At 35.5% G+C, this 16,920-nt stretch overlaps 1 protein-coding gene across 1 annotated transcript in view; it reads right to left on the bottom strand.

Annotated features, from left to right (window-relative positions):
* LOC109067980 (relaxin receptor 1-like) overlaps positions 1-15,916 on the bottom strand; it is a gene marked incomplete at its 5' end in the record, with an annotated part of 41,536 nt that extends 25,620 nt beyond the window's left edge. The window contains one exon of the mRNA XM_042770537.1: positions 15,736-15,916. Within this exon, the coding sequence (XP_042626471.1) occupies positions 15,736-15,916 (181 nt within the window). The remainder of the gene's footprint in view (positions 1-15,735) is intronic.
* Between the last annotated feature and the right edge of the window lie 1,004 nt (positions 15,917-16,920).

Here is a 16,920-nt window from a genome sequence, read left to right as displayed (position 1 = left end):
CCTTTTGACCTCTGCATTGATTTTACAAGCACAATGACACCAAAGTTGTATTACTCTATTGTATTTTGACCGAATGCTTACCTATCGAACATAATAATACCCAATTTAATACTGAGGATATTTCCAAAGAAAGGCTATCCCATCACTAATACGGTTCACTTTATTACTGGCTTTTAACAACACACAACATGATTGATCTGAGCTTTTGTCATGCTTAGTAAGTGGACAAGCATGTTTCACTGCTGTTTTATAAATGGTTAGTAGCAATTTTGTGGCTTTGTGGAGATAACATGTTACTCTCTGACAAGTTACTGGCAGCATGTTAAAAACTGTAATGATGATGCTTGAGAATTTGCTAAATGTACAAAAAACTATGCAGTTGTTTCACTTTTTTTTTTTTAAATCGAAGCATCACCGCACTGCATCCTCTATGCGTCATTGCTGGTCTTTTCAAGCTCTGCAACGGAAATGTAAAATGACAAGGAAGATTCAGTGCTGAGATAATATCTCCTCCCTGTTTAAGATTAATGGCCTTGTTTATGCAGCTGGTCCATGACAAAGAATCAGCAGTTAAACACCACTTTTTACCCAGGGGTATGAAACACTTATAGCCATGTTAACCCCTGCAGTGTCAAATGTGTACAGTGTGAAACCATTAGAATATTTATGGCTAGCTAGGCGCTTAGCAACAGACAGCCAATCACATGCTGGATATTCACATGCTCTTTTGTGCTCAATAGAATACATTATTTTACCTTTTCTACTTCAGAATTTTAATGTTTAATTAATTTAATTAATTTACTAGTTAAAATTGTCCCTGCACTACATTTTTTACCGGTGCTGATAAAATCTTCTAAAAACTTAGCGAGCTGTCTACTGCCTGCATTTATAAGTAATTACTATTTAAATACATAAATATATAGTGTTTTATTGCTACAAAGACCACAGACAGCTTTCATCCCTTATACAGTACATGTAGAATCTTTTAAAAAACTTTTTAATATCGATTAGGCTTATTGAAAGAATAACCTGTCTGGGTACCTTGAAGATTAAATCAATGAGCACACCAATAAGGTGATAACTCACAAATATCAGCTTATTAAAATAACCATCCCCACCCACATGCACGTCAGTAACTGACAATGCATGTAAATTGTGTGTACATGACTTTATATTAATAAATCAGGTTATTTTTTTTTTTTTTTTTTTTTTTTTCCTGTAGTGACATCAAAACATAATTATTTAGCGTATGTGACCTAGATTATTTCATATGTTGTCAGTTTCGTGATGCTAAATAAAGCTTGCAACATGTCAGTGGGAAACTTACAGCTCATAGATTATCCTCTCCTGCAGTTACAGATGCAGCGTTTTGACTAAACCACTTCTACTGTTGTTGCATGAGATGAGAACACATTTTCATAATTTTTCTGGGTCATGAACGAGTCTGAGTTTGTGATATATTGTCTTCTTTTTTACTGCAAAACACTCGTTCTTGTCCTGGATGCGCTTCAATCTGCAGTAACGATGTGTTCCTGTCACATTTCACACATGCAGTCTTCAATAAGCCAACAGAAAAGGTTCATGCATTTACAAGCTGCACAAAATATATGATATACTGTCACTGTCATATTGTGTCACTCTTATATGACAAATTCATCCAGCTGGGCATTCTGTAAATATCTGAGTTCACAAGCCATCCATTTCATAACACACATATAACACATAAGCACATATAACTCTGGGGGTTCAAATCTAAGAAAAAATGTGAGCATGTCACAGCATAACAGCCAAGTGCTGTCTTCACAGAATGTGTCACCGCACTCACTACTACATAAACATGGTTTTTGCTCACAAATGACCTTTCTAAGAGCAAGATTGATGTGACATGGCCACTACATTCCCGTGGTGCACCTGTCGTGGAGCATTTTATAATAGCACATGACTGTAGCTTTCGACTTGATAAATGCAATATATAGATTACTATACATTTTACCTAATTACTTTAATCCACTTCAAGTTCAGAATTTTTTTCACATCCATTGACTTATCTGGCAGCACTGATGCTTCACAGCTTAAAGACTTCAAAAGAAAAAGGTAACCAGACCTGAGAAGAAGAACCTGTTATTAGTTTAATCATGTTCTTTGAAGTCAAAGAATAGCATTTCTGTCATGACAACTGTCAGAGAGTTTAGCATGTTAATATACACAGCAATGTTAATGTGTTTGGCAAAATAGATCTGCTACGCTGCTGCGAGCATGTAAGAAATACTGCTGCTGCACACACACCATATATAAAATAACCCCCATGTATAACATACATGAAAACCACCCCTGTAGAAGATCTATACAGGTGGAGCTGGGGAAGGTGGAGGGTTTCTGAACCATGCTGCAAACTGCTACTGCCTACAGCAAGCACAAGCCAAGTATTTAAATGATGAAACAGCAAGCTTATTTGCTGCTGATGCAAAAAGAAACCAATCAGCTGTGCCATGTGGATGATGATGTAATTATATCAGATTGGGATATAGCTTGCGGCCCTGCGCCATCTAGAGTTTCATGAAAGAACTTTGTATTTACATTTGTTTAAAGATGGGTTTTAAAACCTATTGAAATAAATAAATGATAATCGTTGGGGTCTCCAATCACAAAATTAAGACAAACTTCTGCCACTGTTGATAAATGGATCAAAATATGTTATCATTTACATTATAATTATTATTATTAGGCTTTGCAAAGTTTGAGAATTTTAAACTTCTGCAAAATAAGATTTTCATAAGACAACTAAGAAGGCTCAAGATTAAAATATTTTTTACTTAATTAAAATGTTTTAAATGATTTGGGATTTGGAAAATATTTTTTTCTAAGTCCAGCGCTTTGAACTCAATAAGACTATTGTATGCTTTATTAATAATGAGACAGAATTAGTCAGCGTTCTTGAATAATTCAATACACTGTCTAAAACTAGACAGTTGCCAAAACAGAAACCTTAAAATGTGACCTTCAGGGCAACATAGGATGGTAGGAAGACATCATGACATGACTGAATTCAATGTTTTCATAGCATCCTGTCTACTAAATTACTATAATCTGGTTATTTTAAAGTAGCATGGCTGTATCCTTCACTGCCTATGATATCCAACAATTCTGTGCATGCAACAGCTGGCGGAAAAAAAAAAAAGAAAATTGCCATCAGAAAATGTATTTATAAAGTTTTTTCAATGTGTGATTAAATTTCCACAGACAAATAAAACCATTGTAGTTACTAAATATATGTCTTAGTCTAAAGTTCTCTTGCTTTGCAAAACTGTCTGAATCCTTAAGAGGAACCTTTATATAAAAACACTGTCTGACTGACTGACTGGCAACTGCCTTCAGTTTCAGACACAGCCAGCCTGTTTGAAAACAGGGGCACAAAGACTAGGGAAAACAACTAAACAATTTGACACAGTTTTTGAGTTTAGGAGAGAAACTATTGAAGATATTACCTAAAATTTGCCCCTGAAAGCTCTAAATGTACTGAAGTTCTTCTTAACCAGAACTGATTGGGCTGATGCTACATTATAAAAACATGTGTGACACACTAAAGTTTGAGGGTGGTAAGAATGTTTTTGAAAGAGATATATATATATATAAAAATTCTCTTTGGTAGAATTTTCTTTGATGGCAAAGCTGTATTTTCCAGAAGTCATTACTCCAGTCTCACATCATCTTTTTGTCACATCATCTTTCAAAAAATCATCCTTAACAACATTGATTTTGGTGCTTTAGGAACATTTCTTATTATTATCTTATTATATTATTATTATTATAGTTGTGCTGCTTAATGTTTTTGTGCAAACCATGATGAATAGAAAGCTCAAAAGAATTTGAAACAAATAAGTTTAAAAAACATTACAATAGGACTGAAAAATATGAAAAGTGCATCTTTTCCTAAACTATCAACCTTGGAGGCTTTTAGCTTTGAGGGACAGAAACAATAATTCCTTAAGACTTTTACCATGTTTTTAATTGCTTTGAGAGCTAAGACTTCATTGCAAGGGACAAAAAGTTTGTCCAGAATGTATAAAGAGTGCCAGAGGAACATTTTCAGTACTCCAATCTACCCAACCTTTCATTTCAATACCCTCGTTTACCTACTAAATGATGAGAAAATTATGGGACCATTAGACAGCAGAAAGAAAATTAGGTGCCCTCCCTCAATCTGGGCCAATTTTAAACAAAGACGTCCCTCTACTTTCTCTCCCTGTTTGATGGGTTTCTAAGTTTGACAAGGTTTTTTTCTAGGGCCAACCGAAAGATGATGAGAAACATGAAATGGCAGCTTTCAAAAAACGCAAGATGAGAAAGATAACTATAATTAATGTGCCCCTATGAAAAGTCTTGACATGCACTCTGTTCCACATACTGAGGCTCGGACTAATTATGACACAGCTGTGTTAGTCAGTAGATGTTCCTGTACATGACAAATGCCCTCACCACATTCAATCATTTCTTTCTTAAGCCATAGATCAGTGCTTCATGATGCTGGCAAGAATGTGTGCCAAAGGCTACTGAGAAAGTGTTAGTAAACAATGCTTAGACACAAATGAATTAAAGAAATAGTGCACCAAAAAAAATTAAATTTCTGCAGCATCAATATACATGTACTTTCTGCTGTATTTCTGCAATATATATATATATTACAGTGAAAAATGAAAAATTTCAATGGATACTGAAACGAATGACTTCTAGTTGGTCTTTTTCTCACGCAAAATTATTGTATTATTTCTACAAGTACACTACCATTTTTCAAAAAAATGGGGTCGGTAAGGTCTTATAATGTTTTTGAAAGACATCTCTTCTGCTCACCAAGGCTACACTTATTTGATAAAAAATATAGTAAAAACAGTAACACTTTGAATTATTATATTATATTATATAGATATTATATTATATTATATTGATATTATATTATATTATATAATATATTATATTATATTATATTATATTATATTATATATATTAATTATATTATATTATATTGTGTTACAAATGTTTTCTATTTTAATATATTTTAAAATGTAATTTATTCCTGTAATGGAAAAGCTAAATTTTCAGCATCATTACTCCAGTCTTCAGTCTCACATGATCCTTTAAAAATCATTCTAATATGCTGACTTGGCACAATGTTTGTGGAAACTGCTGATTAAAATGTTTGTGGAAACCTGCTTAATGTTTTTATGGAAACCATTATACTTTTTTCATGATTCTTTGATGAATAGAAAGTTCAGAAGAAACTGAATTAATTTTAAAACATTTTATAATATTCAATTTCTTTACTGATACTTTTAATTTAATGCATTCTTGCTCAATAAAAGTATTACATTCTTTCCATAAAAAAATAAATAAAAAAATAACTTATTGACCTTAGTTTTGGTGTATGGAATGCACTATGAATTTACAGCGATAAAAATCACTTTCACTTTAGAACTGTGACACCTTCCACTGTGTTAACTTTAACACATTAGCCTTATTCACGTCACTGCAGCTTTTTTTTTTTTTTTTTTTTTTTCTCCAGGGACAAATGCCAAAGTCAAAGCTAACATCACTGCTGGTTTCAACTGCTGTTCTGTGACCTTAGATCATAGTGAACCCTTCGCTTGCAACTGAAGTAAAGGTTATAAACATGCATAACATTCTTTGAAAAAAAAAATGTAAATGCTATTTGGTAAAAAGTTGTGATAACACTTTTCAGTTCTATAGAATTCAGTTCAAAAGTTTTGGGTGAGTACGATTTCTTTTTACCTATAATCAGAAAGAATGCATTAAAATGAGCAAAAGTGACAGTAAAGACATTTATGATGTTATAAAAGATTATTATTTATATATATATATATATATATATATATATATATATATATATATATATATATATATATATATTATATATCATAATAAAATTCAGCATACCTGGCAATAGCAATAGAGACACACCAAAATTGTGTGGGAAGTTCTGGATACAGATGCTTCCCTGAGTGGTATGCCAAATCTCTTTAAATATCCCAAATCTAACAAAAGGACTATAAGCATTTAGCACCCAAATCTCGTGCCCAAAAGGTGCCAAACCTAGTTTTGGGGATGATAGCCAAATGGTTATCAAATATCTTTATTGGGGCATCTCCACATCAGAAGAACAGGTTTTGTTTTCTTTAAGGCCCTAGTATACTTCAAACAAAGTTTATTTTCGTTCTTCATTATGGGACAAAAAGAAGTTTGAAATGGCGGTATACTGTTTTCGAACATTCTGACACCCAGATTAATGTAAACATGACTCGCGACGCTTGCATGTATCCCCTAAACACAACAACGATGAAATGATGAAGTGTAGGCAATCTAGGTATGAGACGGACACCAATGGTCAGAATATTATAGACAAAAGAATAATGATTAGCAGCAGTTTCGAGTCAAGTAGCATGTTTTGCAATACAAAAGAACCATTCCATTTCCATATCAGTCTTTAAGTGTGAATGGCCCATAATCTGAAAACTTTAGCATGATGTGGAAAAAAAATTGTTTGGAGTCAGTTTGTTATGTTATTTTATTAGTGTTTTCATTTATTTTGTAGAACAGGACAAATGTTTTACCCCTTTTTATATTTTATGTGGTGTCATGATTTACTTTTGATAAGAACATTTATTATAGTTGTATGTTCGTTTGGCATTTCATTTACCGTATACCCTTTAAATTTGCTTATTGAAAGAAAAACAACAGCAGCAACAGTATGGTGTAACATTTATTTTGAAACATGTACAGTATTTGGTACTTGCTACCTTATATCTTACTCTTTCCTTTCATTCTTTTTCATGGCTTTGGAAAACTTGTCTCGGATGTTTCTCTGCGTCACTTTTTGCATAACTCCAGGTCGTCAGCACCAAGCTTCATTGCAATTTCTTTCTAGGAATTAAATGCTTTCTCTGAATCTTTCAAGTCTCTCCAGGAGCGATCGTACTGGTGCGGATATATTTGTGTGCCCAGCTCAGCTATTCAACACGCCCAGCGTATTCATGTTGCTAGTGACTAGGCCGGAGATATTGTACTCTCTTGCCTGACCTCCCTTGAATGAGAAACATACCGGGGAAAAAAAATTGCATGTCAAAGAAGGTCGAGTTTCAGAACACTCACCGATTGCATAACCGCCACGGACCAATGGAAGATCAAAGGTGTTTAGGAGCCAAACAAACTACCCCAGAAAGTTCGCTTTGGTCAGCTGTTTGGACTGCCGAAACAAACTCAAAACGAACTTCGTTTCTGCCTGATTTTGTTCAAAATGACGTCATATCAGTTCGTTCTTTGATTTCATTTGAAGTATATCAGGGCCTTTATTCTTGCCTGTTCTGTTGATGCGAGAGTGAAACCATCTTACCAGTCGCACCCTATTTAAAATGTCCACACATAAAACAGCTTAAAACAATAGATTTGTGAAATCTGCATGACTTTTACTAAGACCTGAGGGGAAGGAGAGGGAGTGAGGAGTCAGGAACTTGACATGGGGGGAAGAGATGAGACTGGGGCCAGCTGTTATCCTGTGCTCTTTCTCGTAGATCCTCTCTTCAGATTAGATTATTTTATTATTTTATTACAAGATAGGAATCTTGAATTCAGTTTGGTAAAATCCATCCTTACAAAATAGAAAACAGAAGGCAGAGACTTTTTCAAAAACATTTAAAATACATACCATCCTCAAACTTTTGAACAGTGGTGTACTTTACATACCTTGCAATACTTCAAACTGAAAATTGGAAGGAAATTCTAAATGAGAAATCTCAATTTGAAGGAATTTTACCAGACTCTTGCTGTTATAAAGGAAGCAGGGATGCCTGGCTTATCGTCTTCTTCTTCTAAGTATGTTGGAATCCAGAGATAGAGATAACAGATACATGATTAAGACATCTCACTCTAATCTTTACGGTTTCATCCTCAGCTTGTTCCCTCTGTCTTGATGAATTCTGTCAAAGATTTCCCGCTGGACCTCTCAATCACCAGTGAACTCAGAACGGTTCAAAAAATACAGCAGAAACACATATTCCCCCATTCGCCACTACTGGGTAGTCACAGATCACACTGTTTATGTTTAAACTCCTTCTCTGATGTACAGATGTAAATCATGTCAATTCCAAAACCCCTGCAGATCAACACCAAATGATCGTCACCCCCAATAAGATAAACATAAGCTTGAAGCGATAAAAAATAAACTGGTCGATGCAACTTTGAAACAGTCATTAAGGTTTGCAGTGTATTTTCATATTCATTCTACTCATTCAAGTCGCTCAATGTCATATTCCAGTTTTCTAAATTATAATGACAGTGTGAAATCCAAACTAGACAGAGTTATGTGTGTTTCTTTCCAATGCATCTCAAAACTCTAGCCTAAGATACATTGATAGAGATTACAAATATACAAATAAAGAGAGGTAGAAACGGTCACATGCACTATTACTATTGTGTAGCTCAAAATGTGACAACATAATTGTAATTTTACAATTTATTATTCTACGAACATCAAAGGATTCTGAAAAATCTGTTAGGGTTAGGGTTTTAAATTACACAAGTAAAAAGTGTTTATATTTTTGGAAGCTGATACTTTTTACTGAATGTAATTTATACAAATATAAAGATGTATGTGTGCTTTTAAAATGAATATAACATATACGAATAATGAATACTAATGAGATCAAGTTGCACATTTTTACTTTTTCTTTTTTTTGCTGCAGAAGCTCATACTGCTTAAAAAAATTAATCATACCATGTCTAGGTGCAGAAAAAAAGCATTAATCTGTTTAGATAAATAATTAATCATCTCCACGTCCCATTAAGCTCACAAGATTAAGATCTTTTGATTAAGAATAAGATTAAGACTTAAGATCTTTAATGTTTTATTAAACACTTTCTTCTTGATTTAAACAAAATGGTCTTATTAACTAAGATATACTCTTTGATACATATTTCATCAAAACTATCTTAAATTCATAAACAAAGTTCTGGATGATAGGGTCGGTCACTTGTAGAGTCAAAAGCTTTTGTGAACATTAAAATATTTCAAATATTCCCTCCAGGTCTTGCTATTTTAAGACAAAAATCTTTGAATTCCCACTGAGCTTATGAAGTCACAATTTATTCATTAAATGCTAAATTACTACATTAGCCAGTTTTAGATAACATATATCTGTACAAGAAGAGAGCAGCAGGTGTGGATCTGGCCTGAAATTAGCAGGAATGCCTCATGTCTTTGATGATGTGATGTCTTTGCCAGTGTCAATGGCAATTTGATAACTCCCCAAGTTAGATCATCTATTTCAGTTTATTAATTCATTCATGTCTGCTTTAATAAAAACGGTCTCTAAAAATACCTGCAAAATGTATGTTTATGTTGCTTAAAAAAAAAAAAAACTGTTAATACTGCTTCAAGAATACTAGATGAGTGAGACATCTTAATTTAACTTTCTGATTATGTTTCATTAGGAAGATCTATTTTAAAATATATAATGCATTATTCATCTGCCCCCTCTCTATGAACTACTGCACACTCATAGCATACCTGAATAACAAATGTGAACAGTTTGTAAATGTTAAAGCAATGCATTTGCATAAACTTAATTATATAATTTCTATGTTGTATTTTTCTATCCATGTAGGGCTAAAAATAAGCAAAACATGCATACTGCATGAAGATATATTACACTTTTATTTTATGTAACAAGACATACTTCAAAAGACTCTACATGTAGTGCAATGAAGAAGCAAAAAAAAGAGATGTCTCACTCAGCTACAACTGATGACAGAGAGAGCGATAGATACATAGTTTTTGGCAGTGACATAAATATTGTGTTTTGCAAAGTTTGCTGCTTAAGCCGTTGTGGTCTTCATTCACATTGCTTCTATATTATTGTGAAGAGAGTGATCAGATGCATTTTAAATAATAATTTTCACAAACACACACCACAAAAAAAAACAATTTCACTGTTTTTTTGATCCTGTCACAAAATGACCGGCTAACATTAAATGACTAATAATATCAGCAGCACATGTGAAAGAGATGTGAATGAGTACTAGTGAAATCACTATCATACTAATTAGATTGTTAGAGCAGACTGATTGCTATAGAAGGAGGGAAGAAGCACTTCCAATCATGGTGCGATGCTTCAATGGTTACCTACAAAGAACCACCGTGCGCAGTCATCATCATGGCTGCATCAAAAATGGTCTCACATGCAAGAAAATTGCTACAAAGAATATTGCACCCTGGAAAGAGCCATTTATCTGATCATCAAGAGAGAGAGGTTCGACTGCAGTGAAGAAGGCTTCAGGATGTCCCAGAGTGTCCAGCAAGCGCCATGACCGTCTCCTCTTGCGGAGTCCACTACAGAGTCGTGTCACCAAGCAGTGCAGAGCTCAGGAATGGCAGCAGGTTGGTGTGAGAGCATCTGCACCAGCACAGTGAGGCCAAGACTTTTGGACAACGGCCTTTCATGTGTCAAAGACGGGCAGCAAAGAAGCCACTTCTCTCCAAGAAAAATGTTCAAGGACAGACTGAAATTCGTGCAGGAAAGTACACAGGTTGGACAGCAGAAGACTGGTGCAAAGTTATTTTCTCTGAAGCTCCCTTCCGACTGTTTGGGACATCTGGAAAATCAATTGCTTGGAGAAGAAAGTTATTGAATGCTTTCATTTGTTCTTTTTTGAGTCCTGTGACATGCCAACAGTAAAGCACCTGAGACCATCCATGTGTGGGGTTGCCTTTTCAACCAAGGGGGTGAGTGGGCTCTCTCTCATTAATTCTAAACTCAAAAACACGGCCAGCAAGAATAAAGAATGGTATCAAAATGTCCCTGCAAGAGTAACTTTTCCAAGTGATCCATGAGCAATTTGGTGGACTGACTGTGAATTTTCCAGCATGATGGAGCACCATGTCCCAAGCAAGAGTGATAAAGAAGTGGCTAGTAGATAATTACATTGAAATCTTGGATCTTGTGGCCAGGCAACTCCCGGATCTCAGTCCCATAGAGAACTTATTGTCAGGGATCAGTGCTCAAAAAGCGCCCATTAGGTGGGCAAGCAGGAGCCTACAAATTGTGAAACTAGTAAGGTAAGAATGAATCGTCATCCATCAGGATTTGGCCCCGGAAGCGAGCTAATATCCAGCATGCCAGAGCGAACTGCCGGGGGGTTATGAAGAACACAGGGTCAACACCCTAAATATTTGAAATATGTTGTAAACCAAAAACTATAGATTTTTTTTTTTTTTTTTTTAATAAAAATACCTTTTTTAAAACTTGTTTTTGTCAGTATATCATATAGAAATGGGGAAAAATAATTTATAATTTAGCGTGAAGCAGCAAACTTTGCAAACAACATATCACTGTGCAAAACATTTGGTAATGACTGAAGATGATGCGGACCGTGATCAGCACCATAGAGTGGGACAGGACAGATACATATGGACACAGGATGGAATAGATCGTCGATCGATCAGGCAAATGCACATTATTATTTTTTCTCACTTGCTTTTTCATTATGTTTTAGTGCATTGAAATTGACCACAGACGGTTAATAATGTGTGATCACTTTCCAATAAAAATCCTGGAAGGAACTGGTGGGGTGTGACCAAGGTTTTATGGTCTAGCTAACAGACACAGCTAATCAATTCTTACATTAGCAATATCATCTTTGTTAAAGCGGCAGTACAAAAAAACCCCTCTTGCCTGTTTTTTAAATATAAGTGTCTTTGGCTTATAATTCCGGCACCCATTCATAGACCTCACACAGTTCATTTCACAGGATAGGTTTGATGCATAATGCAACGCAAAACTGGAAGGCGCTTGTGAAAAAAAAACTGCAAGTTTCAATGAGACTTGGAACCAAATAAATGTTTTAAAAGGAACTGTCTTAACGACAATGATGTTTGTGCACGAGGAGGAAACCTAATCACTGGATTGGGGGAAGTTTCAGGTTGCTAAAAAAATGATTAGGGTTTGTACTTCAGTGTGGCACAAATTTTTGCCCAGTTTAATATGCCGACCTGCCAACCCCACAAAATGACAAGATTGTGGAGCCTTGGTGGTAAATATCTACAGTTCCGCTAATGAAAATGTAATTATTTTTTTCTCATTAATAATGACTCTGTAATTGGTTTGTCATGAATGGCCACTGAAGATCAATGGCCACTGAATCAATGCAGACTGCATTTGCATATTTTCGAGTAGGTCCAACAAACAAAGGGATAGCATAGGATTTCATCTTGTTCATTTGCTTAAACAAAACAAAAGTGACACATTCAGCATACGAGAACTTAATGGATGATTTGCTTCTCTGAATCCTGTAACCAATTTAATCCAGAGACCTAAATTATTTTCAGCAGTTGCCTGGAGTCACATATCAAACTGTGAATCAAGACCTTGCTGATGTGCGGTTCTTTTAAACTAGAGAACCATGAATTAGTTGGCTGATCTTGCTATCAAAGAAAATCCCTTTAATACTAATCAATTGTTACTCGTTGACAAAAAAACAAAGACAAATTTGGATTGACATTGTCACTTCTCCCTCAGATTTTTTTTTTTTTTTTTTTTTTTTTCATGGAAAAAAAGAACTAAATTCTCCTTAAAAGAAGTCAACAATGGCGCAAACTGTGCTCAGATTTTCCACCGTAAACAAGAGAACGAAATACTCAGGGATTTTAATATGAAGCGGTACCTTTCCAAACCATCACGATGAATAGCATTTTAGGAAAAGAATCTTGAGACACAGTTGACACTGAAGAACGAAAACATAAGTACAACTACAAGTAACAAATACATTATTTCTCATGCTATGAAAAGAGAAACTCTTGAGTATTAACATGTTCTATGGAGTATTATATTAGTATTGCTAAACTCAAAAGCAAAAATGACTATAAAATACACCATAACTTGCTGAAGGTACTTGCGGTCTAATAAACTTGTTGGGATGACAAAGCAGTTTGTTAGCTTGTTTATTTAGAATTGCAAAACTCATATGTCAGAAGAAAGCCTTGTGCGATATTTTTCGATTCGCTGGATTAACTAAGAGAGAATCCTAACCTCCAAACAACACAGGTCCCAGTCTTATCTCCAGCTAACAAAACACAACCACAATCTAATCACTTCAATTCACAAGAAGAAAGGCCACACAGAAGTCAATTTAGGCTCCAAAAAAATAAAATACTCTGAAATGAGGAAAAAAACTGAAATATAAGATGATTTAGGATACTGAAGCACCAGTGCTTTCCAAACCTGTCCTGGAGGCCTCACTGCCCTGCATTTTTTTGTATGTCTCCCTTATCTAACACACCTGATTCCACTCATCAGCCCATTAGTAGAGACTCCAAGAACTAAATTGGGTGTGTCTGATTAGGGAGACATACAAAATGTGCAGGGCAGGGGTCCTCCAGGACAGGTTTGGGAACCACTGCTGTAGAGACTAAACCGCCACCATAATGGATGACTGTCTGTGGTGCATTGCTCTAACTTCCATTTCTAAAATTCATATGATGCTAAATCAAAGCTACACCCCATTACCGATGACAAAATGTATATAAGTCCACAGACAGATGCTAATTTCCTGAGGGACTCGGATTTACAATCTGACAAAGCTCTTGAGGTTCAAAGCATTCATGGCAAAAATGACAAATGGCTTCATTTGTGTTTGGCGTCACCCAGAGTCAAAATGTGTCCATATCCCTGTCTTTTCATCCTCATGAGAGAGAGACAGAATGAGGATTGACTGCGTAAGTGGGCCCGCCACATTGCTCCACTCTTTCGCTTTATATAGAGATTTCAATTGTTTATATCCAAAACTTCATTATCTATCAATCTCAAAGGCCCTTTTTCTTCGTCTTTCTAAGTTTGGAAAAAAATACTTTTATCATCTTTCGAGAGCTCAAGTACAACTTATCATTTAGTTCACTTTGGCCGTTTCATCTATATCCAAGTTTCACCGAACAGCGAGAGCAAGCATCTTCATGCCAGATGCTAAGCCCTGGATAATTGCATGCCTATCGTTTACAGTGGTATCCGACAGTGACCTTTCTGGCCCTGAAAAGGCTTTGATAACTCAGTTACGACAAGCAAAATGCGATCAGAAAGGTGGGACTGGATTCTCAAACATACACAATACCAATCTCGGGGATTTGGAAAGGCATTAGAGGATCTCTCACTTCCTGTCTGTCTTGTTCTGCTTGACTCAACACACAGGTCTAAGCAAATGTCTTAAGATATTATGTACACTGTGACATTTCCCTTCGTCCTGACCTTTTACAGTCTGGTGCCAACACTAACTCCTCTTAATCCCCCCACACCCCCCGCCGTTCTCTGTTGTACAAAGGACGCAAAAGTAAGTAAGACAAGGTTAAAATGCGGTGCCAATCCCTGTAGGGGCAAAATGGTGACACTTAAGATTGGGTTTTGAATACGGTTGCTTGTGACAGATGCCATGAGACAGTTGCCCCGAACGACGTTTCTGACAAGTATGACATTAACAAAACTGCCGGACATAACCAAAAAGGGCCATTGTAACATGTTAGTGATATTGCTTGAGTAGATGATTACTGAGAGTTCAATTGGAAATTACTACATCTATGCAAGGTAAACAACACTGTGTCTTGTAAAAAAATAAAATATAAAAATCATTAGCAATTGTTACCAAGTCAAGGAATGCTATTTGATTTTGGGGTGGGAGGATAATTACAACTTAATTGGTTCTTCATCAGTACCTTCTAACCAGATACCTCTGAGACTATTAGAAGATAATCCTGTGGGGGGAAAAATCAATTTGGGCTTGTGACTGGAGTCTGATGATAAAACTGTTTAACTGCTAGGCTTTCCCTTACTGAGAGAGATGGATGAGAAGGTAAATTAAATATGACAATTTGTACAGATGAAAATGGCAGAAATCTTTGTTTCAGTCTGACTGATTATGCATTATTATCAGAATCCAATAGTGGAGATGAAGTCAACTGACATGGTTGTATCTCACACAGTCATAGAATTTAGAAAAGAGAGAGAGGTGGAGAAAGGGAGCAGAAATAGTCAGAATCTGGAAGGAAGAAACAAAGCACAAATTTCAAAAGATGAAATGCAAAAAAAAAAAAAGGAAAGGATAGGAGATGAGAAATACTGAAGAATAACAGATACCAGAGAAAAAAGCAGAACAGGGCGGCAATATACCTTAAATCTTGTTATATATGGATCTTTATTGCTGCATGCTCTAAATCTCTCTGGATATTTCATTATCAAACTGCAGGAGCTGGACATCCACATGTCCTACACCGGACATCCACTGTATATGCTTTATGCATTACAGAAAACATTACAAATCCATTCAGAAGTAACGCCGAAGTTGGTAGAGTACATCAGAAAAGTACATGGCATGTTTACTGATTATGGATTCTTATTGCTTTATACACATCACACCGCTCGCACCCGATATAGACAGGGTGGTATATCACACCACTCTTAGAAAGCTGCTCAATCAATCAGATTAAATTACCAAAAATAAACATATTTATTCTGTCTATGTGTGGTATTATAAAAGGAAATCTGCATCATGCAGTGTAACCCATATTGGCACTGGCAGTGTAAAAATCAGCTTTGGATAAGCAAATAATACAGTACAAAGTAAAAAAAAGAAAAAAATGCACACAGGGGGGAATGACAAGAGACAGACAGGAAGGAAATCTGAACTAACCACAATTCTCCTCATCTGCCTGATTCCCACAGTCATCCACGCCATTGCAGTGAAGAAGCTGAGGAAGACAGGTACTGAGGTTTCCACAGGGGAAGTAGCCCAGTGGGCAGTGAGCCCGATCCTCTGATACGTTAAACATGGTCAGCACCACTTCAGAAGAGACAAAGACAGAGAAGAGCGAAATTGAGCATTATAAATTCAGTCTCAGGTTCCTTGAGGTGTTATGCCTTTTTTAGCACAAATACAAAAGCATTTTTATTTTAACTATTAGTAATTCACAATTACATGTTAAAACCATGTTAACTTCAAATTGCCTTTTTCTTGTTTTTTAATTGATGTAAAATATATCCCCAGACACTGTACTGTTTTATAAGATGTTTTCAAATAAATTAAAGTAGGCTATGTAACTAAAGGTTTTGACGGTTAAAAACTATTTAAGTAAAACCGATGGCCTCTGTATAAAAACAATGTCAGACCTGCATGATGATGAAAATTACAACAACAACAAAAAAGTTTTTGCTAAATTACGCATGCATGAATAGGATATTTATCGCCAGTTTTCTTTTCTTTCGATACCCGTTTATGTGAGGTCACGCAATCCCCGCAAAATGACTTTATCTGTAAAATACACCTCAATCACACTCACATTTATATTTCATAGCCAAATCTAATACAAAATCAATCATATCTTTCATTCCTTCACATCATCATTTCATTAAACAAAATGCATAATGTGCACAGAAGTTTGTTTTGAAAAAAGTGCATCTAGCTAAATTCAAATCTGCGTTTGCTCTTTGGCTGAGCGCTGAGCCAGAGACAGACGTGCTTAACAGCGCTTGCATTATAACCAATTACACACGATTTCTGTTGAGCTTATGAATGCAATGGCCAATCAGAGACTTTCAGATGATCATCATCGCTGAAAACACGGTGTTTTTTTGTTCACATGCTCGCTGAATGAATTATAACAAAGTGCAGATGTGCGTACGAATGTAGCTAAGTAAGAAATTCATTTCACAACATGTTTAAAAAGCTTCAGTGATTTTAAATGGGAGTTTTTGAGAGTGCCTGAACTCTGGCTAGACTGAAATGAAATGTTAGTAAACTTACAACATTGTTATTAAATTCACATTAAATACAAAGTCAGTCATATTAAAATATTTTATGGCATGGCACCCATATCTG

Source organism: Cyprinus carpio, chromosome A14 (genome assembly GCF_018340385.1).
Source record: "Cyprinus carpio isolate SPL01 chromosome A14, ASM1834038v1, whole genome shotgun sequence".
Lineage (NCBI taxonomy): Eukaryota > Metazoa > Chordata > Actinopteri > Cypriniformes > Cyprinidae > Cyprinus > Cyprinus carpio.
This window is presented reverse-complemented; position numbering and strand designations above follow the sequence as displayed.